We start from the raw sequence: 27,342 nt of genomic DNA on the forward strand, positions 1-27,342 counted from the left end.
AAGTGCGAGGATGTGTTAAAAGTATTATTATTATGTTTTTTCCAGCATAGAGCTCAGTTTCCCTGTCTTGTAGAGATTCATAGCTCATATAGTCCTCACATCCATCATAAGAATGAGATTTTTAAAATAATTTAGGTATGACACAACATTAAAACTAATGGAAGCTTTGTAATGTCAAAAACGATGGAGGCTTTGTAACAAAGTGAACATTGTAGGAAAATTGGCAATCATTTACCTACCATATTGATAGCGTTCACAGGCCCAATGCTATTTACGTACATGTCAGTGTGAATTACTGTCGGTTTAACTGTAAGAGAAACAACAAGAATCAGTAACATGAGTGAAGGTCAAAATCAACTACATGAAAGTCAAACACAAGCAAAAGGTTATTATAGTACCTCTCTTGTATGGCTATGGTTGCCTCACGTTTAAACGTGCATATACAATAAATATAAATTTGCAGTGGTGTGTCTACTTTGAAATGAGTTGGAGACACTTTGAGACAAATTCTTATATCACTTGTTCTATGAGAACAAATTCACTTATGCTATGAGAACAAATACTGAAACCAGTGTCATTCCCTTAGTGAGTCATATCTGACTGAGAGTGGGTATATTTTGTGTCAGGTCGCAGCAACACATCTGACAAAACACTATCCACAAAAGCAAACTTGTTGTTCGTATGATGTCTTGCATCACTCATTTTACATTATAATACCAAATGCAACATGACTGTTGTTGCCTGCAGAGATGGCTGTAGGTAAGTAACAATTTCGTGAGCCCAAAGCAAAAATAATACTCAAGGGTCTAAAACAGGAATGAAAAACAGTTGTTAGATTAATTTATTTTGAAATTACTCTATTGTAGCTTTATTATTCTTATACACCTTGACTAAAACATGATTGTTTTTTCCAAGATGCTTTTATGAATGCTTAATTCCTTTCTCTTCTCTAAAGTCTTGGATTGGGAGAATAAGACAAATTCCTCTGCTAGTTTACACTATATATATACATTGAAGGTTAAATACTCATGTTATCCCTCACTGTGAAAAATTCCTTAGTTTATAAGCCTCTATAAACTTGTTAGAAACAGCTTCCTTCATTAACCTTGTTGCTCTCTGCTTTCCTCTGCCTGCTTCATCCATGAATTCTCTTTGCGTTTTTCTATAGTCTTATTACTGCTGTATCCTCTTGTACAGAGGTATTGTCTGCCTGTTCTGCGCACGCATGGGGCCTTCTCAAACTGACTTGCAGCCACTCAGGGAGATTTATCTCTTTGAGCTCCCTCAGTAATCAGTGGAGAGGAAGATTCCTGTAAAAGGTGATTCAGTCAAATAAGACTTCCATTATGATTCCAAGCTTGGGTCTATGTACTTATATTGGCTGTGGGGGAAATCTAGGGAGGTTGGCCTTACTTGACTGCAGTTATCTCTTGTGAACCTCTTCCTCTGTGCCCCATTCCCCGGTCACTTCTTGCCCTGCTGTGCAAGTGAGGGCCCGTGCCGCATCAGTCAATTCAGACCTGCTGCTGTTAGAGGCTCTGTCTGTGTCCATCACATCACACAAGAATCAGGCTGTGTTAGCCTCATTTTGGCCTTCCTTTCCCATATGTTATTTGTGATTCTCTAACACCCTCATGTAGATGTATAAAGCAGATAAAAACTTGTTTTTTCATCCCCCAAAAGTTAAATTCCAGACTTCTACGTAGGTGCATCATTACAAGCAGCCTGATTCAGCAACAGTCTTGTTAGATGTCTCAGGATAGATTTAGTAATCTTAATTTATGTTAGGTTCCAAAATGATGACTCCTTTTCATGCCTCTGATGTTTTACTACATTGTATTATGTTTTCGTAACTACTTTGAATGGATTCTGCTTCCTGTGTAGCATAACATGGTATGAAAAGTCCTTCTCTTCACCACTTAATCAGAAGTGGTCTAAAAAGAAAACCAACATACCTCCTATGTCAGGTCTCAACTTGTTGTCATATCCTTCCAGCAAGCCATTTAAAATAAGAGTGACATCACTCTCGTGGACTTTGGGAGTCAAAACCCAAGTCTTATTTGAAGTGTAATCTTCATAATCATCATCTCCCTTTTGGGTGGAACTGTTAAAGAAATAAAAATGAAGAAATGGAAAGCCTTGAAAAATATGAATTTGCAGGCAACATCTTCGAAGACAATACATACATAATTCAGGTTTTAATATTACTGTACAGAACATAGAAAAATTGTCTGCTTTATAAAAGGAGACTCACAGTAAAGATGTCACATAACAGCTGAGGTTACAGTTCACTTTAGCAACATTTCCTTTTAGTACAGTTGAGATCATATTCTGTCTATTTGAAGGAACATCGGTGCTTATCACCTTTGGCATGCCTATTTTTTCTCTCACTGACTCAGGTGGGACCTGTTATGAAACAAATCTAATTGTCACTTAGCTTATGCAACTCTCCACCAAAATACCACTTAGTATGTACGCAGCGTTGTTGTGTTACTTCTCTTTGAGAGGATGATTTGATGCAACACAGTACTGACAAGACCAATAATTAGATTCATTCAAACAAACTGTCACACAGCTTTTCTCCACTCTGATGAACTTGAGCTTACTGTGCATTTGGAAAGTTCAGCACAAATTTTTGCCAATGGTTTTTAGTTTCACTTTTGCTAACCAGAATCCAGAGAGGGTAAAAAGTCCGTCTACCATTTCTTTCGGCTACTGAGCAGTATGACAGCAGGTCTAATATAATTCAACCTGCTTAGCACAGTAAAAAGGGCAAGTTAGGAATCAGAAATGTGTAGACTAGCCTTAATGGATGTTTTGTTTTCTTAAGATCTGTGCCTCCAGTTCTAGAGGAGAACATAGAAACTGCCTTAGAATATGACTTCACCAGATATTTTCATTTCAGAATGTCAGTGGTAATCAGCTGAATGGTGCTAGGCAGCTGTATGTTTTTTTGCATAATATGCCAGTGCCCTTCTTTCCTGACCTGCTTCCATGACAAAGTTTGAACACTGCTGGATATGAAAAATCTTAATGATACTACAGATGTCTTAAGCCAGTGGGTGGAGTTTGGATACGAATGGGCCAAAAGCAGAAAATGTAATTATTGTCCTGTTTCAGCCAGAATCTGTACGGAAGTGGGAAAGAGCACAGAGAAGCAGGTTCTCATGGGGGCTAGAACTCATTCTTGGCACACAAGATTGAAAGCAGACAGAGCTGACCATGGTCATGGGTGCAACAGTGAAGGGATGACTAGTCCCAGTCTCAGAGAGCTGTTCTGTTAACACAGATCTTCACTCCGCTGAAGCCTTGCCCGCTCCTCCCTGCAGTGCTCTCCTGCTGCATCCTGCTTATACCTACCCAGGGTGGATGGCCTGAAGGCTTTCCCGTGTTGGGCATTTGGGAGCTGTAAGCCAACTGCACAAATAGAACTTAACTACGAAAGAGGCTTTAGCTTCTTTCTTCCCCATGGGCACAGCCTAACAGGAAAGAGCCACAGCACATCTATGCCTCTCTGTATAAGACTGCTTCCCAGGAGGTGCTGAAGGTACAGTGACATTTGAAGCAGCTAAGACTGCGCATAGGGCTGTAGTAACTCGGAATGTGTGGAAAGCCAGTCTTGCATTGCATTGTATTGAGCTTGGACGCTGCTAGTGAAGCTAGGTTAATCTATGCCTTCATCACATGTACCGAGCACCCTGACTGCAGCCTCCAGGCACCACCTAACCCAGACGGCACCAGCGATACGCATCTGGGAGCTTCAGCTTCCCAGATCAAGAATAGGCAACCCAAACTCCTCCCTCTGGCTACACAGGCCTGAACCTGTAGTGTTTTATTGGCAATCAAAAGCAAGAGATTTAATTGGCACTGTGCTACATAGTATTCTGCTGGTACTGACAAATAGACCAGGATGATTAAATTGGGGGGGGGGGGGGGGAAATTTGTTTGTTCAGCTGTCTGGAGTTCAAAGATCTAACTGCAATTCAAGGGAACATAACTGAAGCAAGGTTCTCCCTCCTGGAGGAAAGGAAATCCTTCTAAATAAAGTCTTCGCAAACAGAAGACACTAGATTATATGTTTTCAGTCTGTGCAAAGTGAATGAAAAAGCCTAACCTTATGTATAAAAAGCCATACTCCTGTTTTGTAACCAATTAAACATCCGTTCTCCAGAAAGAATAGTTTTTCTGAACGGAAAAGAAAAAGTAAATCAAATACATTCTTTCACAAAGGCAATGTGTTCCTGAATATTAATGTGATGAGAAAGCTTCAGAAGTCAAACAGCTAGTTAGAGTGTGGGGTACTTGACAGTGCAAGATTAGAAGATGGAAAAGTATGTTTGTCTAGCATTTGTCTTGCATCTAGAACAACCTTATTGAACAGCAGCCCACAGTCACTGAAACTTCCATTTCCTCTCGGAAATTATTTGTAGGAAAGAAATAGCTATTTGTTTGCTCATCTGCCATTTCAAGCTAGTTTGTCACTCCAAATCTCAAAAACAGCAAATGCTTTATGAAATTAGCGTGAGAGAGAGGAGAGGGATCACAGCCAATATAACTAGGGAAAAAGGCCACTGAATTCCAGCTTTTATCTGAATTCCAAGTGGATCATAAGTTAGCACGGGTATCCAATTGTCTAAATGTCTGTCTGTGTAAAACTGCGTACCAGGCAGAACAATCAGAGGTCCATCTCTGTCCAGATGAGCAGGGCTTTAGCTGTGCAATGCCATTAATGCTAATGAAAGTTACAATGACAAAGCCCTTTTCACGTCCGTAAGACTTTCAGATCAGTCCGTCTGATTATATGGCCTCAATTTTGCAAGTGCTTTTAATCTCCAGAGCAAATTTGATAAAGCCCACATTATACCCAAATGCATAATGAAATCTGGTTTTACTTTTATGACTGCTAGAAGTTTTCAAATCTAGTAATATAGGTATGCAAAGAAACCCGTATTTATCTATTTGCAGTTTACAGTATAATTTTTTGAAGGTTAATGTTTCAGACACTGATCCAAAATCTCACTGGTTGAGATATTCCCACTTCTGATATTAATGCCACTGCAAGATGCGTGCAAGACTGCTCTGCATAAATCCAGTTTGCCTGTTTGGAAAAGAGATGGTTTAAGAGGGTCAGAACCCAAACTTGGAACTTCAGGTCCGCAGAGTGGTTGAAGTTAGAAGGCACTTTTGGAGGTCATCTGGTCCAATCCCTGCTCAGTTTGCCAGCTAAGCCTGCATGAGGTAGCTGTGGTTGTCGTTACTTGCATATATGTATAACCATGCGTGCGCCTGCCATTCAGGGGGGCTCTTTGTATGCGTCAGATTACTTGAAATGCATCTTCACAAAGCAGACAGAGGGCAGAAATCACTACATGCTAATAAGCATTTATTAATTTAGGTCAGAAAGTGCATTAATTTGGACTACAGGAATATTTGGAGGGGGTAACAACACAAGACTGAGTCATATTTTAAAATTCTTTTTGATAAAATGTGCAAAGATCTATGAACTGGTATCTCCCTCTACAGTTACATACAAACCTTGTTCTGCCAATGAGGTTTGTACCATGGCAGGGGCTAAGAACAGTTTTAACTCACTTTTCTTGTCTTCCTCACTATAAAATACACATACTAATCCTAATTCTGCATGGAAGAAGTTGTTACTTGATTTGTAACATTTATACAGCTCTTTCGAGTGCTTGTTCGTGACGTGTAACTTTAGCACAAACGGAGATTACACAAACTAAATGTTCAGGACCAGATTCTCCAAATCTTTGCTAGTACACATCATCCAGAAGATTTTTGCGATACCATCTGGGCAACATTTAATCACTCATGGAGCAAGTGTAACCCCTGTGGGCAGAGGTACCTACTGCAGGTAGAACTGGGTTCGCCAACCAAGGGATAAAGAATTAAGGAAAAGATGCTCTGTTTCATTGGCATAGCCTCTTTTACAGACCCCTGAGTGCTAAAGGCATTATTTCTATACTGGAAATATGTTGAAATAGTAGAAGATTAGTTCAGTCAGTCCCAGAGGATATCTCTGCTGAGAAATCACTGATGCGTTAGGAAAATAATTTTTTTCCATCTTCTTTTCTGAACCTTGTCCAGAAGACACAGCAAAGCCCCGCTAGTCAAAGGTTTTGTTACTGTGCTGATACACTATTCTCTTAGCAGTCCAAAACCATGGACATTACAGTTTGGGAATCCATTCCTCTTTTTGATAGAATCAGTATGCTTTGATTTCTTTTTCGCTTTCATTTCCGTGGAAGTAAGATTGATACCTATGTAAAAATAATCATCACTTTAGTAAAATTTAACAAATAATTATATTAATGGTATTTAGCTGTCTTACGTTATTATCCTTTCAAGCTCTTTGGCTTAAATTCTCTAGTTCAAAATTCAAAATAAAGAGTGGTTGATTATTTCAAAATTACTGTATTTTAGTTAATTGCTAACATAAAGTCAGCATTATAACTTTTGATGATCTTTGCTGTTGCATGACATCTCTATATCAGAGACACTGTAATGTAACTTCCAGAAGGATTATACGTAGCATTTCTTGGAAAGACTCTACCATGTGTTGGTAAAGATACACTATACGTTGTTTAAAATCACAGACAGCGGCAGTAATTTTTCAGTCTAAACTGAGGGACAGATTGGGCACATCTTATTTCACTAGTGAGCAATAACTCACAAAGGATATCCCTTTGAAATACGGTAAATATTTCCTAACCCACAGGAACATGATTTTCACAACTTACTACAAGTAGTAGAAGGGGGAATGAAGCTCCTCTCTGACACAAAAGCCTACCACGACTGCTCAGTCTTTCAGCATTCAGGTGCGAGGTCTTATATTTAGCTGGTCAAAATCTCTATAATTCCAGTGACTTTAAATAAGATATGCCAATATGTATCTCCTGTGGCTCTGTCCTTTAGCTTTTCTAAATATAGAAAATGAATTTCAACTATTTCCAAGTGTTCTATTAAGAAACTTCACACAAGAGTCAATTATCCCTGCTGGAATCTGCCCGCTACTGCACTGCTGTTTGCAAGCAGAACCAGAGTAGCCACAAAGTGCCTAAAGAAAAAGACCCGTAGCAGTACTGACTAGCCAACAACTAATTAGTTTAACTCTAAATAAACACTTAAGTTTATTTGTGAATAAAATCTGACCAACTTCATCTTTTATACCAAGTAGGCTCTAGAATCTACAGAGCCTACAGCAAAGATTTAATAAACTACTCACGCATACAGTGAGCCTTCCGCTTAAAGCACCAATGTTTTCTGCCTCTCAGTGAAGGCCTGAAACAAGGCTTGCTATTTTACCTTAACAGCGCGCTGTTTAGCTTCATGAATAGTCAAGCTGAATTCATTCTGTGAGGTGCATAAAAAATGACCCTATCCTATAGGTCATACGTTGTTCATGATGATGATAGAGTCACTGTGAGGGGAGGACATATTCCAAGTTCCCACTGTGGATCCAGAGATGCTGTATGCAGATGTGACATATGAGTATGCAGGGAATAGCATGTTTGCAGGAGATTACAATGTCTGTGGAAATCTAACTGTATCTGTATTCTCTCTTGTTGACTGCCAATCATATTTTAAGTAAAGCTGTCTCAGTTGAAATAGAAAATGTTTTCACAAAGCTGTATGCTGAATTCTCTCTCCCTGATCATGTTTCTATTCTGTCTATTTGTATTGTTTAAATCCTAAGGCTGTGTCTAGGACCATGCTCCTATCTTTAGCATAAGAATGGTACCTATTTTCTCTTTTGCTACTAAATGTTCATGACAATACCCAACCTTCACTTTTCTGAGGATTGCAAATCACGTAATGTAAAGATTAATCTCGTCCCAAGTTGATTCACACATCAGAGACGGAAACTCAGGATAATGCTTTGCTTAGAGAGGAAAAGAGGAGATCCAGTCAGTTATCAGAAGTTCCGTAAAAGGAAACGGAGACTGTGGCGAGAGATTTGGGCTAAGAAATCAGAGAGGAGGTGTCTTGTCCTGCTCCCTCACCTAGAGCTCTGCTGCTGGCGAGACTGCCGTTCTGGTTGGTACCTGGGTGGAGCTTTGTTTCAGAGGAGCCTGAAATACTAGATTCATGGTGTTTCCAGAAAAGCTTGTTTCAGACTCGGCCACTAGGGAGTAGAGCTGTATTTTAGCCACTTGACCTAGTCATGTAGCGTGGGAGGCTGAAGAAGTTCACAAGGAGAAAGAAAACAGTTTTTACCTCTACTTAATGGGTTAGGTACATCGGATTTTAGGTAGGTCACCGTAGAAGACGGTTAATTTCCCAGGCAACTGCTACTGCTACAGCTGTCGTTCCATGAACTATTGAAATCGTGTAAAGTATTTAAAAACTTGTGAAATGATCACTGCTTAAAAACAAAACAAAGCTGAGTTTTTCTGTCATTCCTAAGTCACGGAGGTGCTGAAGTGTACAATAAAAATATTATTAAAATAATACTACAATTCTCATAAATCGCTACAGCTGAAACACTCGGATGAAGTAGGGACGGAGCACACAAGTCTCAGAATGGGTATTCAAGACCCAGAAATCGCTAGAGTAGCACAGAGGATACTCCCAGCAGATGACTTTTCAGTCATCTTTACAGTACGTGAAGGCCCTAGATTGCCAGCAGTCAAACGGTCATTTCTGAAAACTATGCCTACGTTGAGATTTAAAGGCCGCCTGGATTCCTGTGAACATTTACACTGTTTTCCACTGAAGGAGATGACACCTGGCAACACAGCACCTGAGTGTCATGCTGTGGATTTTACAGGCTGCCTTCTAGTCATTCAGCAACTCACAGTATCCTCACTGGTACTCGTCAGCCATTTTGAGTAAAGCAGTCCAATTCTTAAACCTCTTCACAGACTTCTAAGATATTACCTGGCAATGGTGTTTTGGTATTGCTCACTATAAAACCGTCAGTCATAGCAGACTGGTTTGTCTTACATTCATTCTTCCCTAAGACACGCACTCACGTTAGCTACTGCACCTTATCACATCATAAATTTTAGCCCTTCCTAGTTACAGTTAAAGCATCTGTTTTCCATATTTGCAGATTCAGCTGAACATGGCTACAGCAAGTGTTCACAGAAAGGCTGAAAATGAAAAATTTAACTTGGTTTAAGCTTTGTTTTCTTCCTGTAAGTTTGTGAAAATGCTTTTTAAGAAAGCCCTTTGGAGTGCATTTATTGAGAGTGCTACCAATAAAACTCCTGGTTTGTAGTATTTACTGTGTTTTCTAGTTCACTGTACTGAAAAATTGCAGTGCAATTTCTGCACTGCACAACTGATTGGATTCAAGTCATGAGTGAGCATGAGGATTACTGTGCCTTTTTAAATACTTCTAGTACCAACAGAATGGATTCATGGCCAATTGTCACCAAAATTACCAGAAACAGGGACCAGCGTTAGCAGTCCTGGCAAAGAACCAAAAGCTGAACCGTAGCACCCAGTCTAGAAGCAGTTTCTCCAGCAGAAAGGTGAGGCACGTTGGTTACAAAAGTTGATAAAGGATTTCCATCTGCGGATCTGTCAGAACAGACCGACGTAATTGACCACAACTGAATTACACCACAGTATAAAACCTGTGGGCAGAGAGAGGAAATATATGCTACCCCCAGGGAGGATAGCAAAATGTGGAGGGATGAAACAAACTTGTATAGCCAGCGAGGAACGTGAGGGATAATTATAGGAACAAGCGCACATCATTCATTTCGAACAGCCTGAGCTTGAAGTGCAGCATTTATAGTTATGAGAACTCTGGAGGAGTCTAAGAAGTGATCAGATGATTCAGATAAGCCTCCATAACTTAAGATGATTATTTAAAATTTTTTTGAGCTGGAATTTTGTACAAATATGTTCTCTTACGTTTTGTTTACTGGAAGTTACATAATCTACTCATGTATTTCTCCTTACTGCGGTTATGGCTACTCATTTTAGTGGCAAGTGAAGGAAAGCATTAGATAGAAACAAACAGAAAAAGGGAAATAGGTTCAGATATTCTGCATCGTAGAGTGAGCTTGAGTTGATCTTCTACTTTATTTGAAATGGCCTACCTATATCTAATTGTAAAAGGTGTAACTTTGGAATTATGTGAACCTCAGAAGGTTTATTTTTTTGGTTTACCTTCCTCTCCTTTCCACTTGTCTCCCCGCCACTCCCCTCCCATCCCCTTCTCCCCTCTTTTTTCATTTCTTTTAAAACTGTTCTATGTATCTCTGCATGTGAAATCTAAGGTACTTGGGGCATGATTATTGTCTGTTGCTATTACTCAGCTCCTGCAGATTTCCACTATAGCTGGGAGAGCTCAAGAGAAGGAGTTAAGGTAACGGCCATTACTGAAATGTGATCCGACTAGGTCTTTTTTAGTGTGAGCTCTCTTCATTTTTTCTGGCTGTGTTTTATTGTATGTAATTGTTATCTGTTACTATTATACGTAATTTCTCTTCCCCAATAAGGTACATTGCTTTTAGAAAAGATTGCTCTAAAATCTCCCCATAAATTAACAAGAGGAGCAAAAAGCTTAATTCTCTTCTCAGTGAGTAAGATTAGGAAAACATGGATGCCCTCCAGCCATCTATTTAAACAACATTAGCTCAAAAAAACCCAATGCTATTGCTCAATTAGATTTGAAAAATGAAAGAATAAAGATTCTTCTTCTGTAATACCCGATGAGGTACTCATATTCATGGCTTTTCAGAATCCTTGCACAACTTTTTTCTGTATTTCGTCAGCATGGTACTTTCACCCGGAAGGAAGTCACTTCTGGAATCAGTCGTTCGTGATGTAGTCGTCTTCACACCCCTGGCTGTCAATATTTAAAAACAAACACGAGAGGTGCTAGAAATGTCAGCAGTTGTGCTTACTGAGTAATCCTCCTGAGCATTTTGTTGAGATTTAGAATACCTTTTTTTGTCTACAGATGTGAACTTTAAAATTCAAGTTAAACTGAATATAAATCCTCAATAGAATTAAATCTGTCAGGGAATGTTCTCGCTCTCCTCTTCTATGTCTCAGTACACAGCAAAACACTATAATGTGGTGTTGCCAGCGTTGGGCTGGGAGTCAGGAACACTGAATGCTGACCCCAGTTAAAGGACTAGTGTCCTTCTACTTGCTATGATAAGCCAAGTTATATCATCTCTGCATGTAAGCGTAAACCATTTTTACAACATAAACAAGCACATAAGTGTGCCTTAATATTTGTGTTTGGTGAAGACTAGGCATGATGGTGAGCCATCTCATTATGGAGGAAGAAACAATCACTAATCATGCCTTAGGAAATGACATTGCATTGCTGGGAATCACACGTCCTTTGCGCTTACCGGCAACGTTACAGCCCATATCTTTGGTAAACCAAGTGGGTCAGATGAACCCTGGATGTTTAGAGAGCCAGTCAAAAATAAATTTAAAACCAGTATAGGTTTATTCTGAGTATATTCTTAATTCTTGCTTCTTCCAGATCGTGGAAGTATCATTACTGAAATGTTTATTAGACAGAAATGTGTCTTGAAGAAGGAGTTGAATGAACAGAAAACAGTTGCTTGATACACATCTTTAATTAACTCATTATGAAGCTAACTCATTCACAAAATGAGTGTAAGCAAATGGTGAAAATTAAACTGGTTTTTGTTGTTTTTTTTTAAACAATGCTTCTGATTTAACTTCATTTTTAATGTATCGTAACCAATAGTAACCCATGCGTTCCCACATAAACCAACTTATATCATGCAAGACGCTGTTTGCACTCATGCTCAGAAAACAGACTGTGCAGGGGTGGATGTGGAATTTAGTTCTGATAACAGGGTAGATGTGTGATACATTAAGAATGTAAGTGGCAAGCTAATGTCTCCATGTCAGCTGAGTAGGAAAATTGTCAACAAGTGTGCCTGAATTTCCCCTATGGAATTTATTTATTTTGATGAAATGGTCTCTCTTGGTTTTGTTGTGGAATTCTGATGGACTTTCCTTGGGGGTTGGTACTATCGGGATAGCTTCAGGTCAGGGTCTCCTTAATTCCGTGGGGCATATGTACATCCTAGCTTCTGGATAAGGACTGTTAGCACCTCTGCTGTCATATGCACCCAGGCAGGGTTATTCAATGGCAGTGTCACCCCATGCACAGGCATGTGTTGCTGGTGTTATTCAGTGTTGGTGGTGTTATTCAATGTCGTGTCACCCCTCTGTGCTGCTTCCCGTGTCCACTTCTCAAGGCCTCTGCTGTCGTACTAGGCTTGTGTTTCTCTGCACTACCTAACCATGTAAGTAACTCATTCTTCTTGGTCACTGCTTGTTATTATTGTCTATATAAAACTATGGTTGTACCATGCAAAAAGTCAAACAAATTAGCCAGACGCCTGGTCAACTAGAGAAATTGCTGTGGCAGCTAAACCAAGTACAGCAAAGCTGCGGGCAGGTCAAGAAAGGTTCGGACCCAGCAGGCCCATCAGGCCTCTGTCCTGAGGCCTTGCAAGCTCAGTGCAGATTATGGCCTGTCTTTAGCAATGGCAGCGTTGCATTGCAGGGCCATGTGCTACAAGTCACAGATGTTCTTCCGAGGTAGATACTGATGCAAAGCTGCTACATCTTCCTTTCTTACTTATGCCCCACTATGACAACTGTTTTGGAACACCATTTCAAAAAGAAATGTGGGGGTACATAAAGAGATGTAAAATGCATACTTTGGATATCTCTTCCATAGAAAGAAAATCTCACTATTAAGTATATTCAGCTTTTTATGCAAGAACTTCAGAATCTTTTTCTGAAAAATGGTAAATAATTTTAATGGTGCTGATAAATAATATGCTGACTCTGCAACTTCATTTTAATGAGAAGAAGCTGCGTACGGGTTCACTCAGTGTCTTATTTCTCTCTTTTTGGCCTTTCTATCAGTCTCCAATACGTAAACTGTAAGGCACATAACATGCAAATTCTACCTAGCTCTGAAATTTCTGACATTTGAGTGGGCTAGGCATAATGATCACTGCAAAACCCATCTTCCCATCCCTTATATTTAAATGTGACTATTAAGGCTAGTCAAAACACCAGGAAAATAGGAGCAATATCTGTTTCACACACATACAAACATGTCTCCCAGACTTTTCTTTTTCCTCCAGAAATATTTTGGCGTACTTTTTTTGACTCTCTCTCATCAATATAGTAGAATTTTGTTTCATAAATTGTCATTGTTCTGATTATGATCAGAGAAGTTTGTCTTTGTAAAAGAAAAGAAACCTTTAAAGAGAAAGCTACTAGAAACTTATTTTATAAGTAGATAGTATTTAGGGACAGAGAAAGATGGATGCCTCATAACTCAAAAAGCGGGCAAGAATCAGAGCAATAACCGAGTACAAGCAACAGCTAAGAGTGGGATTGATTAATGTGTGGAACTGGCTCCAAGGGTCAGAAATGGCAGTAGATGTAGCCATAAACATATTCCAAAAATGTTATTTTGAAAAATTCCATTGGGAACCAAGTTTATAAGGTACAACTATTACCGATTTATTTCTGAAATTCCTGGAGGGAATGTAGACTCATGTAACTAGAGTTTCAAAATCTGTTTAGCAATGGAATAATACAGAGCGCAGAAGATACTATGATACTATGATACAAAGTACAGGAAGACATACAGAGGTGAAAATGTTTCCTTCAGTTCAAAAGATTATATAAGGGGATTTTTTTTTCGTCCTTGTCTCCACTGCAGCTCTGTACTGTGGCTAAATCAAAGGATCCAATAAATGTGCTGCAAAGACCGTTTCAGACGTAAACTGAAACATCCATATATTCAGGCCACAATGTCCAGATCCCCAGCAGGTTTCCTTGGCCCTCTCTCGGAGCTCTCTGGAGCATCCACCATGGCATGACAGCAATAAGCTTTAAAGGTGAATCAATACGAGACCAAGCAGCGATAGGCAGCTGCTACCATCTGACGTTACTAGGTCATCTTGAACTAGCCCATTCCCAGGTGGGGGGGCTCCATTTAAGAGATGTGAGTGCCAGCTACATGTGGTGGTGTTCATGGAGGTTGTACTGTTTGTGGGCACTGGAGCAAGATCCGTGAAAATATTTAGGGTAGCCGCACAAAGCATCATGGCAACAAAGAATAAGCTAATTGGCAAAATGCCGGTGGTTTCACATCTCATTTTCTATGGGTACAGAGAAAGCACCATGATGCTTCAGAGATTTTGTTGGTCCTTTGTGGATCTTGTCCAAACCGCATAATCGGGAGCGTTTGAAAAACAGGAAGAGTCTTTTCATGAATCGAGCGGATGCCAGATGGGATCATCAGGTGAGGATGGAGACCTGAAAACCTGGGAAGAGCACAAACCCCTGAACTTAATGGAACATGAGCAGAAGCTAAGGAAGGATAAAGATGTTTTACTAATCATAGCATATCTTCCACATGGATAAATTCATCTTTAGTTTCCCTTGCTACAGCTCCAGCAGCTTTTTATGAGCTACAGACTTATGCAGAATAACTGTCAGAGTATTGACGAGAAGAAATTCCACTGGAGGCCACTGAAGCAAAACTTCTACGTGCAATTTATCCTCCTGAATCCCTGAGGAATTTGGCAAACATACCTCAAAATAATTTGTTAAATAAAGAACAGGTGCTGTTCCAAGCCCTAAAGTTTTCCAGGAGACGTTACAGCTGAAAAAATTTATAAGAGAGGATATAACTGGAACACACTTGCTGCCAACGTTGGCATTGTTAGCTTATATCTGTCAGATTTTCCAGGATTATGCTTTTCATACTGCCACCTGCTCAGTATTCTGATCCTGGTGCAGAAAATGGTGTTGGTAAACATTTAAACACAAGTAAAAGTGCTTTCCTGGATGAAGGCTTGAATGCTTACAACCTGGCAGAATTGAACCCCAGTTTAGCTGCCTCAGCCCGTTTCCCAAGGTGTCATTGCAGACATGACATCTCTGTTAAAGAAACACATTCTTCACATGCTGTTTCAAATTCTTGCAGGTAAACTGAAATGAGAAGTCCTATTTAAAATAGGTACTATTTATGATTTAACATAATTTGACTATTAAGCTTCTGGTTTTTTTCATTGAATCTTTTCATTACTGTTTTATTGAGGAGCTCAGAACATTGCGTATTCAGACAACAACTGCAGATAACAAATGTTTCTCATTTTTTAATCTGAATATATATTGCATTGAATGTAATCACCTCTGCTGCTTATCTGCTATAGGGAGATTAGAAGAGGTAGTATTTTGGGGACCATAACAGAACTGATTTTACAGATATAGTATGTTTCCTCTTCTTTTTTTTTTTTTTTTTTCTTCCTTAACAAATTGTATAATTAAAGCTGCAAACAATTTTCTCTTCTAATACTCTCCAAAAGCCTTCACATACTCCAAACTTTTTCAAAGTTACCATGTGAGCTAAAATTCTTGGTTTCTGGCCAAAGATTAATTTTATTTTAAAGCTTAAAATAAAATCCACTTTTTGAAATCTGTAAGGCTAAAATTATACCTATTCCCTTTTGAAATCAAGTCTATATAGGGTTTGTTTTCACACATATAATCCCTAGATGACTGAATAGTAAATTCTGGAACTCATTATAGAAATAATCCTTATTAAGAAGTAGACCCAGAGTAAAAGTGACTGGATATTAAGTGGTTAAAGTGTATTAAGTGGATGTAAAAGTGGTTGCATATTAATAGGAAATAATTTGGAATGGCTTCATTTCATTTCTGAGAAATGAACTCTCTAGAGGCAGTGGTGGAATGTTGCGAGAGGAACGAAACACGCTCCTCACCCGGGTGAAATAGAGGTATCCTCGGTGTACAGCCTTTTGACATCAAGGAGGCAGAGTTGTGGATCTGTATCACAATAACCAGCGGCAGAGAAGAATATTTTCATGTTGATCGCCATTGCCTCTTAAATATGGTGTTCAGAGCCTCATTAGTTGCGCTGGACTTGGAAGTTAAGAATTTGGCCCTAAAGATTTGTGGCGACTTTAATCTCATGTGCTGCATTAGAGCTTTATTAAGGTTTTAAGTCATTTTAAGTGCATGCTTTAAGTCTTTAAAGCAGCTTAGTGAGGTTTTTTAGCATCTCCTTTAGAAACCGGGGAAATAAAATGAAAAAAGTCATTATTAGTGTAATGTTGATTGTCCTTTCCCCAAAGAGCTTACAAATATCCAATATGTTTATTCAGTACAATGCAGTCTTTGATAGTAGTTAATTATTTTGGTCCAATAAATGAACAGCGATATTTGTGATTGTATTCTAAGGTCCTCCAAATACTTTACTGCTGGTAACCTTCCCCTCTTCCAAATCCTTACTTTCCAAAATAATAGTGATTCGTTTACTGCGTTACAAAACAAAAGTGTAATACTCCAACATATTTGGGTTCACAGCCCTCACAGGCTGTAGGAGCAAAATGCATCATTTCAGTTACGCGTGCAGTAGCCAAAAGGTGTCTTTTCAGTCTTCAAGTTCAGCTACTAAGACAGTTCTTGGCAGTGTAAGTATTATTACATGAATCACATGCCTCATCCTCTTTTCCAAGCCATCTTACAGCATGATCACTCCTCCAACCAAAGTTACTTATTGTAGTAAGGGAGTTACTTTCTCTGCTTCTCTCTCCTTTTACTGCATTACGGAGAGCTGCTACCGGCTTCCTCACTTGTGTTCTTATTTGGGTGGGGCATTTCCCCAGCCTCTAACTTCCCAAACTTATACACAGGCTATCCTCACTTCATGCAAAAGGTTGCTCTGCATTTGTCATCTTTGTTAATTTGATCATAATAACTCATCTTCTGAATCCCTGCACCCATTTTCTGTTTGAAGTAATATCAGGCTTCTTGTCACTATGTTAAAAATTCTGTGTAATTCCAGCCTTCATAATTCACTTCCGGATCTCCTTCAGTTCTGCCTCCTATTCACAGTAACTGTGCAGCCTTTCTGGGCTCACAGTTAAAGTCCTTACTCTCTGTATTAAGTAACTGTAAGAGCCCTCAGTGATTCATCTGTAGGAGGTCAAGCTGACTGTAACTTCAGTTATATTTCAGTGACTTGGTGGCATTCTTCATTCACTGACATTTGTGTGCTTGTTTGCCTTTGGTGTGGTATCTATTTGGGCAATGGCTTCACAATTGTTTTAAAAATATTGGCCATTACCACAAATAAGCCTGAGCTAATGATCTGCATATAGAATTATATTATTGATTTTTTTGGAGGTCAGGTGATTACTTTTCTGCACGCAGAAGCAGTTTGAGTGCCTAAATTTTCGAAGAACGGCTCTTAGACCGATAAAAGTAGAAACCAGAGACGTTGTTCAGGGTAGCAGAAAGGGAAAGATGATTGCAGACTCCCTGATGAACTGTTCTCCCTTGCCTGCGCCAGCACCTGCTATTCACCTGACTGAAGCCTTTTTAGTGTTAATCTGCAGTGAGAAGTCTCTGTGTCTTCATCAGGTTTTGGAGAGGAAAAGCAGAGTACATCCTATGCCAGCTTTTCATAGGATATACACGAAATGGCCAAGAGATGACTGCTCTCTTTATCTGACCGTTATAATTGATTCTAGTTTGGTGACACACTTTCTCCAGCTTTATCGAATATATGCATGGATCAGTATGTCCCAAAAGTGCCTTATCACTTAATAATATATTGAATAATACATTGACTAGTTTAGTTAGGCTTTCTAGCATTATCTCATTAATATTAATTGTTCTTAATTGTTCTCTTTCTCATTCTTTCTCCTTCTGTCTCTTTTTCTCTCTCTTGAAAAATAATCTAAGGGAATTAAATGAAAGTGGAATTCAGTAGATAATCCTCAATCTGTCCCAGCAGGCAGATTTCTGTTTAGATCTGAAGATATCCTAGTACAGATTAACAAAAGCTTCATATGACCAGAACATGCTATTTGTGTTACACAGTATAACATTGAATCACTGTTGAAGGAAAACATTCATTTTCTCATCTCACCCACTGTTTTCCAGGGAATTCTGTCAGAAGGTTATTTTGGGTGTGCATGAGATCCTCTTCGAGATGCATTTCTCATCAATGTATAGAACGATAGGTATTTTTCTGTAGAACATGGAGCATTCAAAAAGCTTAAGATGATAAATAACTCAGAAAAAAGCTAGTCTTTCATCTCAAGGGTTCACACCAAAGTCCAAGATGACATTCAGTAAAAATACAATTTCATAGATGATTACCTGCATCATTTGGAAAGAGCTAATGCAAGCATAATAAGTAGATATCTTCTTCTCATTCCGTTTCTTCCAAATGCTCATTATTATCCTTCATTTCTCTTAAATAGTTTTTTTTTCTGTGTATTGATGTTTTATTTCTGGTCATTATCTGTATATGTTGGCTTAGGTTTTGTAAAAATGCTATTTCTTTAATGTTTTGCTGGCCGTCTGCAAACAGATGAAAGTTCTATCTTGTAAGAGTAATATTTAGTTTCATATACAATGGCCAGATTTCACAGCTAGGCCTACGCATTGTGTTGTACTTCACTGAATATGTGTGAAAATGTCCTTCCACTAAATCTGAAAAAATAGAACTGATCCTGTAGATAAGGAAATCTGACTTACGCATTTGTGATTTTCTTCCTTAATGATAATCATTTGTTGCATTGAGATTCTTGTATAAATTACTGAAGTTCTACTACCTGCTATCACTTTGTGGTAATCATAATGTAAAGACTACTCTGGGCCACATCAGCTATATATCGTGCCATGTATTTTGCATCTGGCAGATGCCAATAGCAGAAGCTAAGAGCAAAAGATCAGGGCAAGAATATAATGATGCTTCCCTGGTAAAATCTCTCTGCTTACAGAAACATGCAGCTAGAGATTTCCTGCAATGAAATGTTCTCACTGAGTTGAATGCACTTTGAAGTATTTTTCTTCTTTTTGAATCTATATAAATCTTTGGGCTCTGCATTACCTCACTGATTAGAAAGAAAACCACTTTCATAAGTTTTCAGGCAGCCGATGATAATTTCATTAGGTGTCCTATGCCCTTTATATAAGAGAAAACGAGTAATGCTTCTGTAGTCAACTTTTTCCGTATTGCATAGGACATCACATGAAAAAGCATTAGGCAGCTGAGGTAGTTATTTACATGGGAAGGTGTTTGCTATGTTTTCTCTTCTGCTTATGCAGTCGCTGACGGTTTTCAACAGCATTAAACTCTCCTTTTTTTGACAGTAGTTGTGTTAAAAATATTACCCAGTCATATAAACAAGAGGATAGCGCCATGTGTCAGTCTGAATACCCAAAATTCAGTCTGACAAGACTTGCTTATTAATTTGCTGTCACAACTGTACAAATACCCCATCCTCACTGTACTCTCAGTAGCTTTCTTCAGCCTACCACCTGCGCCCCTCTTTTACCTCGGTTTGTCTCAGCCAGTTGGCAGGTGCTGGGACTTGTGAAAATATGTACCCACTATCTCCCTCCTCCCACTCTTTTTTCATACGGATGAAAAAAAAATGGTTTTTGTAAATTTCTCACTTTGAAGGAGATGGTTACACATTCTGATATAAATGAATTTCTAACCACTGCATGTGACAAGTTTAAAAGCAAGTAATATTATTTTCTTGTTTCCAAAGATAAAATAAATACTTTTTTCTCCACCTTCTGGCTTAGCGTAAAGCAGAATTTCTTCTTAGTTGGAAGAATCAAACACGGAGGTTACTTCTGGACATCACAAATAGAAAACTGGAACCAATTCAAAAAACAGCAGAGCTCTTACTTGCTGCACCGAAGCTCTTCTGAGCCAGGAGCTCACCTAAAGAAAATGCCTGTAAAGACAACACCCCTCTATAGGTGTACACACTAGGTGAATTCAGACTCTTGTGGTATGCTTTTTATTAATATCATGACCATTTGGGCCATAACCCAGTATCAAAAGGAGGCACGCAATGAATGTTAAGTTTTCAATCATCAGAAGTCACTCATCATATTGAATCTAAAGTCTAAAAAAATGAGTGCATTTGGAACGGACACTCTATGCTGTTCCTTTCTCATCTCTCCTTCAGCTAAAATAGCTCTTCACCCTGTTTTTTGTGCTTTGGATATTCACTAGGCGCAATTGTAGTCCCTGATTTCATTAGTGCTCAACAAGTTTGGTTTTAGTCTCATTCTATGAAATAGGCTCTTCCTTACCTAATAATAATAATTATAGTTACCTGACTATGGTGGTGGACTTTTATTTTTCTGCAATTTATAGTTCTTTTCTGGTACTTTCTGCAGTCTTTTTATTCATCATATAATGAATGTATTGGGTTCTAAGTAAACAGCCTCCACCTTGGAGCCCGGAAGCATACCTCTACTTCCAGTGAAGTTACCTGGACGTCTATTTCTATCATCAGTTGTCATATCTTTTCTAAAAAGAGATAAATAAACATTTCTTTCTCTTTTATTGCCATAAAGTCTCCCTAGTTCTTGTTCAGAAGTTCCATTCACAGCTCTGTTCTTGAATGGAGAAATTCCTTTACGTCCAGAGGGCCAGAACAAGACCTATGTGCTACTTAAGATCAATTTACATTACAGTCTGTGGGCTGAAGTGGAGTGCAAAGTTTAAGCTGATCTTCTATGTGGAATAAAAAAGAAGGAATGAGAAAAAAAAGTGTTTAGAGGTATTGTAAATCAGTTAGCTGGAATGTAGGTTGAGAGCTTTCTACAAAAAGTAGAAGCGTTATGCAGTGTAAGAAACACTTCTTGAAGATTCTTACTGAGTTATAATTTAACTTTGGGTTATTTTCCAGTTCTTACTTATGAACACATAACTACCTGTAAGAATTTGTGCTGTATAGGTCCTGGCTTTTCCCTCAGCAACAGGCTGACTTCAGTGGGTCAGGGATTACTGAGAGGATAAAAGTAGGCCCATCATGTGAGGAGACTCCTAAAACTGCTGAGATTTTCAGCAGTAGGTATAGGATAGGGTGTTGATTTCTTAGCAGACATAGCTGGGAAAACGCACAATCAAACCTTACCATCTGTGTTAAATGGAATTTATATTGCAATAAATGTCCATAAAAAAGTACAACACTAGATAGGCTATGAAGCGTGAAAATTAAAAAAAAAACTTCAGTTCTAACATCCCTATGTCAATCTTTTTTTTTTTTTTTATGTGTATAGTTTCTAAGCCTGAATTCATATTAAGCAAGCCTCTAGCTAGCATTGTATTCTTCACTGCCATTTTCACATAACCTACCTCTTTTTCTGTATAAGACTGTGAGTGGGGCTGCAGGTACAATAGCTTGTAAAGCAGCAGTTCAGACTGTACCAATGAAGCAGAGAACCACAGTACACTCTAGTTATTCTGTTGAATGTTTAAAAAAAAAAAAAAATCATCATCCTAATAAAATCTTTCTATCTAGGAATATACAGAGCTTTTATAGCTAGCATGGCTGAACATAACCAGGGAAAGGCTGCAGGCTCCTGAGCCAGCTTCAAGTGAGCTGGTGCACCTCCACCTTGCAGGACAGTGCCGGTCAGAGGTAGGGACCTTAAAGCTGCTGCTGCTTTGGAGCTTACTTGAATGTGTCTCTACAAGGTACTGTACTGATCAGTACAGATAGACTCTAAGCAGGCATAAGAGGCAGGACATGAAAAAAAAATCGACCTTCCTATAAGCATGTGCATCTGTTATTGTTCACCAGTGGCTAATGCTTTATCTAATCCTTTAATAATTCATGCTTTCAATTCACAATTCAGTTCTTTGTTGGAGAAAGTAGTGCTCATTACTTAGGTATATAAGAATTAAATTGTACTGGGACTGAGACTTCAAATGATTTTCCTTTGACCAGACATTTGCTTCTTTTCCCTTCATCTGTTCACTCCGATCAGAGTCTTCTTCCCTTTTAAATTTTTGTGCAACTGTTCTAGAATTTCTTGACGTATGCCAGCAGAGCAAAGGTAGCATAAAGGGGAAAACAATGTGATCACAATCCAAATCAACACGATATTTTTTCCAGATCAGCACTAATCAAGAACAGTTTAAACTTAAGACCCAAAAGCACGATTTGGGTGTTTGTGAAGAAGATATGTAATGTGAATCATATGGGAAATACTGCATTAAGAGTAGATTCATTTCCTAAGCTACTTTTACTGTAGTTAGTTCCTGTAGTTTTTTATTAACAAGTTTCACTTCTCAGATTTTCAAGAATTCAAATTTTCTGCCTTTCTAACATCACTGTGTATATTCATTAGAGTTTTTTGGAATACATGAATTTTGGCGTGCAGGTCATGGTTAGGTGGTATAGTCACTAAAGCAGAAGTTAGTTAAAGGGCTTAATCCACATCTCCAAATCGTAATATACTTGCAAGTAGGGAGACAGTGTCTGTAATCTTTTTTGCCCCATCAAGTTATTAATAATGAGATAGTGAGAATTTTACTTAATTGTTCAAATCTACTTTAGATCAGTGGGTTTGGTAGTCTTTTTATTACAATAATAGTTGTTCTAAGTTTGTATCCCAGCATTATGGCTGATAGCAGTCAGGAATGCAGCATGGCTGTGAAGAACTCAAAGACAGTCTCACCCTCCTTGCTACCCCTAAAATGTGCAAGTAGAGTGCAGGTCCTGTGTCCATGTAGCCTCAGCTCTGCAGAAACACACGCTGTAGTGCATAGGCCAGCCAGCACTAAATATTGACTTTCATAGTATCATAGACAAGGATAAAGTCGTCATTTAACAGCACCCAGATTCTCATCTTCTGTCATGACACTTCTTTAAAAGGGACCATTCCTCATTAGTTGAGAAATTGTCTCTTGCTGAGCAACATCTTGTTCCAATAATGCTCCAAGTGACTTCAGTGGGACCCCTGACTTAGTATGAGAGCTATATACTGTGTGAAAGTATTGGAAGCTAGTGTCTGAATAACTACAGCTGCAGGATAAATACCAAACCGATGTTAGCAACCTTTACAGTAATTCTAAATGTCTGTTCAGCTCAGGGATATTCATGCCCCTTTTAGTCATTGTTACTATATCACTTATCACACAGTGCAAGAACCCAACTGATATGCTAGTGCTTTACAAGAACAAAACAATTTCATTTACTCCTGTGTTCAGTAATTTACAAGTAAAAATACGTATATTCACATATGCACCAAACTGTTTTGGTGCTAAAATGATTGCTTTATTTATGCTTTTTACTGCTCAGTCTTGACAGTTTTCAGTTTTAGGTATCTAGCTGCAGCACAGAAACATTGCCATGACACTACTCGGGCACTGACGAGTGAAAAAAGAAAAGTAGCTAGTGTCCAACATTTCACATCTAGATGTTACTTTGCGCTGTGTTCACGTGTCTTTTGCAGACAATTTGTTAAAGCTGAGGACTATGCAAAAATAACTAATAAAGCCTATACGTAAAGAGTGTGCAGGGTATAGCTTTAAATCTATTTGAAACTTTGCTAGTGAGCGAGGTCTATTACATATAATGTGTTAATTACCTATTATATGTTCAATAAGTGTAATCAAATAATTAGTTCCAATTAAGCCCCATACTGAGGTGTGCAAAGATTAAACTATTTTATTTACATTTTTGAAGTGTTTCTAAACCCCAAGATTTTGAGGCACAATTTTCAGGAATTTGGAATTTGGTTTGACTCATTTGCACTGAAACACAGCTTCAGCAATAGGATGGACTGCCCAATGCTGTTACGCTAGTCTGAGTGGTAAGATGATGGGGGAACTTTATGCAAGGAGTCTGCAGTACAGTTATGAATGTCAGAAACAATTTGGAAGAAAGCACTTCCTAAAACTTTAGTGTGTACAATTGTAAGGATGTACTGTGTGCAGGTACTAAAACTAATGCATAAAGTTATTGTAAAGGTAAAATACTGCAGTAGTGTAATATGACATTTGTTCTGAATTCATTCAGATCATGGTTTGCTGAAGTCAATGACAGAATTTTAGCTACTTCCATTAATGCCTGAATGATGCCTTAACTTTCCTCCTCTTTCTCTAATCTTCTGAATATCAACAATTGTGCAACAGTTAATTTCTCTATATAGTATTTTTTTTATTAATAAGGGAAAAACTTCTGCACAATATTGTTAATCATTTTTTATGTGTTCAATTACTTTGATCAGATTCTGCAAATACTTAAACTTCTGTGCGCGGGTTCTGATGGACATCAACACACGTGCCTAACGTGGAGCACGTACGTTAGTGTTCGGTTGCATTGGCCTTCAAGCATTTCAGTGTCCAAGAGAAGTGACACATAGTACAATGATATTCCCCTCCTTCTGAAGTGTTTGTGAGGTTTTAACGGAGAAACTTTCATCCTGGCTTATAAATAAATGGTATCTAAGTTCAACTTTTGTAACTCTGTCTTGGTCCATGAGTTTCCAAATCTAATAGCGAGGCTTCTTTCACAACAGAAGGAGAAAAGTGTCCTGATTATTAGAATTAAAGTCATATTTGCATGTTGACTCATTTAAAATATTTTCATAAAGCACCAAGGATAATGTTCCCCTTTACTTGTAGGTTTTTAATACTGTTTGTCTATTATTTATTCTTTAAAATTGTGAGGTCAGGAAGCTGTCAGAAGAAACCATCTTGGCTATCAGATGGCTATGAACAGAAAACATATCTTTTGCTGAGATAAAACTTTAATTTGCATTATGAAGAGTTTCTTTTAAAGCTTATGAAATAATTTTGGCAAAATTCCTCTCAGGCTATGTTATTCTGAAAGATGAGTGAAAAGAAGGAAGTATGCTAAAATAAATATCTGGGATTATTTTAGTCAGAGTTTTGTGTCAGAATAATCTGAGACCCTGCAGTCATGAAATCCTGTAAAAGCTCATTTTCCATTGCTGTGTTCACACAGTAATCATAAACGATTCTGGAAGAATCAGAGATACCTTAACACCTCTCTTACTCCCAGTATCAAAGTGTCCCTCATGGTAGGCTCACCAAGTTTTATTTCACTTTCTACTCCATTTTCAACCATTTTAAGTGTCTTTTCACAGGAATTTTTCACTAAGTCCTTTCTGAGGGAAGAAAGTTACTCTAACACCCAGCAACTTCTAATTTCCCTGGCCAATAGTTTTGGCCTTTTATTTTGCTTAGAACTAAAATCCTACCATTGCAGCTACAAAGTCTGATTCTTCTTAAGTAAGCAAACAAAAAAGCAAACTGAAAGAACCCACTTTTTAGTATGGTAGCATCCAGGTAAAAGGAGGGGGGAAGAAAGAAGGTAAATTTGAATGAGGAGCCTGTATGAACACAGCATTAATAGTAGAAAAGAGAGTGGGCACTAACTTCTTTAATGTATCAGTGACAACGCGGCTTATGCAGCTGTGAGGAAAAGTCTATTACCACTTGAAAGGCCAGGTACTTTGCAATGCAGCGCTGCTTTCTCATCTAACCTGTTAAATGCACAGTCCGCAAATTTTTGCAAGAATATCTGGTTCAGCGTAATGCTTGGTGCTGCAGCGGTACTCGCTCCCCCCCTCCGCTTTCTACTCATCCACATACAAACTCCTTCTTCCTCTGCTGTTAAGATTTTTACCTCTTCATATTTATGTGTACAATACATGCATGCAGTATGCACAGGTTGTCTTCAAACAGTACATGTGTCGGGGGGGTCAGTGCTATTGTAAACATTCATCTCATACGATTGGCGAGCACTATTACATCCCATTGCCTGTTCCACCAGCGTTAAAAGCGTTTCGGTGACTGGGAAATGCAGGCAGCACCTCGCTGCCTGCCTTGGGAGGGTTGTGCAGAGATCTGCATCTCTGTCCTTGGTCCTAAATCCTCGCACTGGCTGCTCACGGACGGAACAAACGCACGGCGCTTCGGAGCCCAGAGCCCAGGCACAGCCATGATGTGGCTGCTTAGGTGAAAACAAGCACGAATGTACTGACATTCTGCCCACAAAACACAGACGCATTATAACTCCATGCACTGTAGCAAACAACAATTCAGAGATAAAAGGCTTCATTAATATGGCATCGAATTCTATGAAACACCCGGCATGTACCACTATCACACACGCCCGCTGCTTACCCTCCCTGTCCATTTCAGAGCAACAACAATTGTAAGGGAAATAAAACACTGTAAGATCCCAGCTGCTCGGAGATAGATGAATGTAATGCCATTATCCAAACCTCCAGCATTCGCACCACAGCTCTGCAAATTTGCAAACAGATTCTTCACCCCCCAGCCCTCCCTCCCCCCCCCCCGCCCGCAACAGAATCAGAAAGCACATCTTACCACTGGATGAGAGAGAGGAACAGAAGTGCCCACACCATCATTTTGAGAGAAAATGCAGGATTCAAGAATGCAGTGCTCCCCAGGCTTGTTGGATTTGGAGGAATCATCTCTTTTTCTCCCCCCCCCCCCAGTTTTTTTCCCCTTTCCTCTTGGTTGCAGATGGATCCGTCCCCTTCTTTAATTTTTTTTGGTAGTGGTTCTCCCCCCTCCCTACCAGGTCCCGTCAGTGGGATGATACATTGCGCCCAGCTGCGGGAATTAATATGCAGGGGGACAGAAATTAGATCTGCACAAGCCCTTTGCAGATATAATCAGAAAACGTCAGCTCAGGCAGCAGGCAGCAGCTTCTGAATCTAGGGGAATAATATAACTGGGAGAAAAGGAAAAAAAAAAAACCCAGACACTCACAGAATAAAAACAGTCAAGGAAAAAAGAAACACATACACATGCACACGTTTACAGAAACACTCACACACATGCAGCAAAATCCGATAAAGCAATAGAAAGTAAACGAGAGGAAAAAAAAAAGAAAAGAAAGAATAAAGCAATGGAGCTTCTGCCTGAACGCAGATTAACTCTGAGGTCAAAGTGGAAATGATGCACTCTGCTGCAGCACAGATTAACACATGCGTGGTGTCAGCCGGGGTGCTTTTTAACCTTTGATTACACATATGCAGGCAGCCTGGGTTTTCATTTTGGAGGCGAGAAGGATTTGGCAGGCATAAAAAGGGAGGTTGGAAGGAAAAGCTTGCCCTATGCTGCCGAGCATCCTCATTTTTCTAAAGAGCCTGGAAATCGTGATTGCGAAGGGAAAAAAAATGAAAGGATGGCTGGGGGAGTGGAAAAGGGAGGGATGGTTGTTGCTAAGTAACTCAGGAAATGGGGAAAGCAGCATTGGTGGAGTCAGTATGAATGAGGTGATTTAGCGATAGGATTAGGGGGAATGTGCAAGGTTTTTCTCTCCCCTCCCCCTGATAAAACCGAGCTACACAGCCACAGGAAATGCGTCCTGGCCAGAGGGGAAGCACCGGGCGGCTGGAAAAGCTGGACCTTGCCACACTTTGGAACCACAATCCCAGGTTCCGTTGTCTAAAAATGCAATTTAGCAGCTACTAGTGAAG

General features: G+C 39.1%; 1 protein-coding gene across 2 annotated transcripts in view; it reads right to left on the reverse strand.

Annotated features, from left to right (window-relative positions):
• GABRG2 (gamma-aminobutyric acid type A receptor subunit gamma2) overlaps positions 1-27,015 on the reverse strand; it is a 70,248-nt gene extending 43,233 nt beyond the window's left edge. For both annotated transcript variants that reach the window (XM_087760137.1, XM_087760136.1), the window contains exons 1-3: positions 26,222-27,015; positions 1,956-2,104; positions 240-307 (exon numbers count right to left, since the gene is read on the reverse strand). In XM_087760137.1, the coding sequence (XP_087616263.1) occupies positions 240-307; positions 1,956-2,104; positions 26,222-26,328 (324 nt within the window). In that variant the 5' untranslated portion in view covers positions 26,329-27,015. The remainder of the gene's footprint in view (positions 1-239; positions 308-1,955; positions 2,105-26,221) is intronic.
• Positions 27,016-27,342: the final 327 nt, after the last annotated feature.

This window comes from Nipponia nippon, unplaced genomic scaffold (genome assembly GCF_047370975.1).
Source record: "Nipponia nippon isolate SJK-2023a ecotype South Korea unplaced genomic scaffold, ASM4737097v1 scaffold_21, whole genome shotgun sequence".
Classification (NCBI taxonomy): Eukaryota; Metazoa; Chordata; class Aves; order Pelecaniformes; family Threskiornithidae; genus Nipponia; species Nipponia nippon.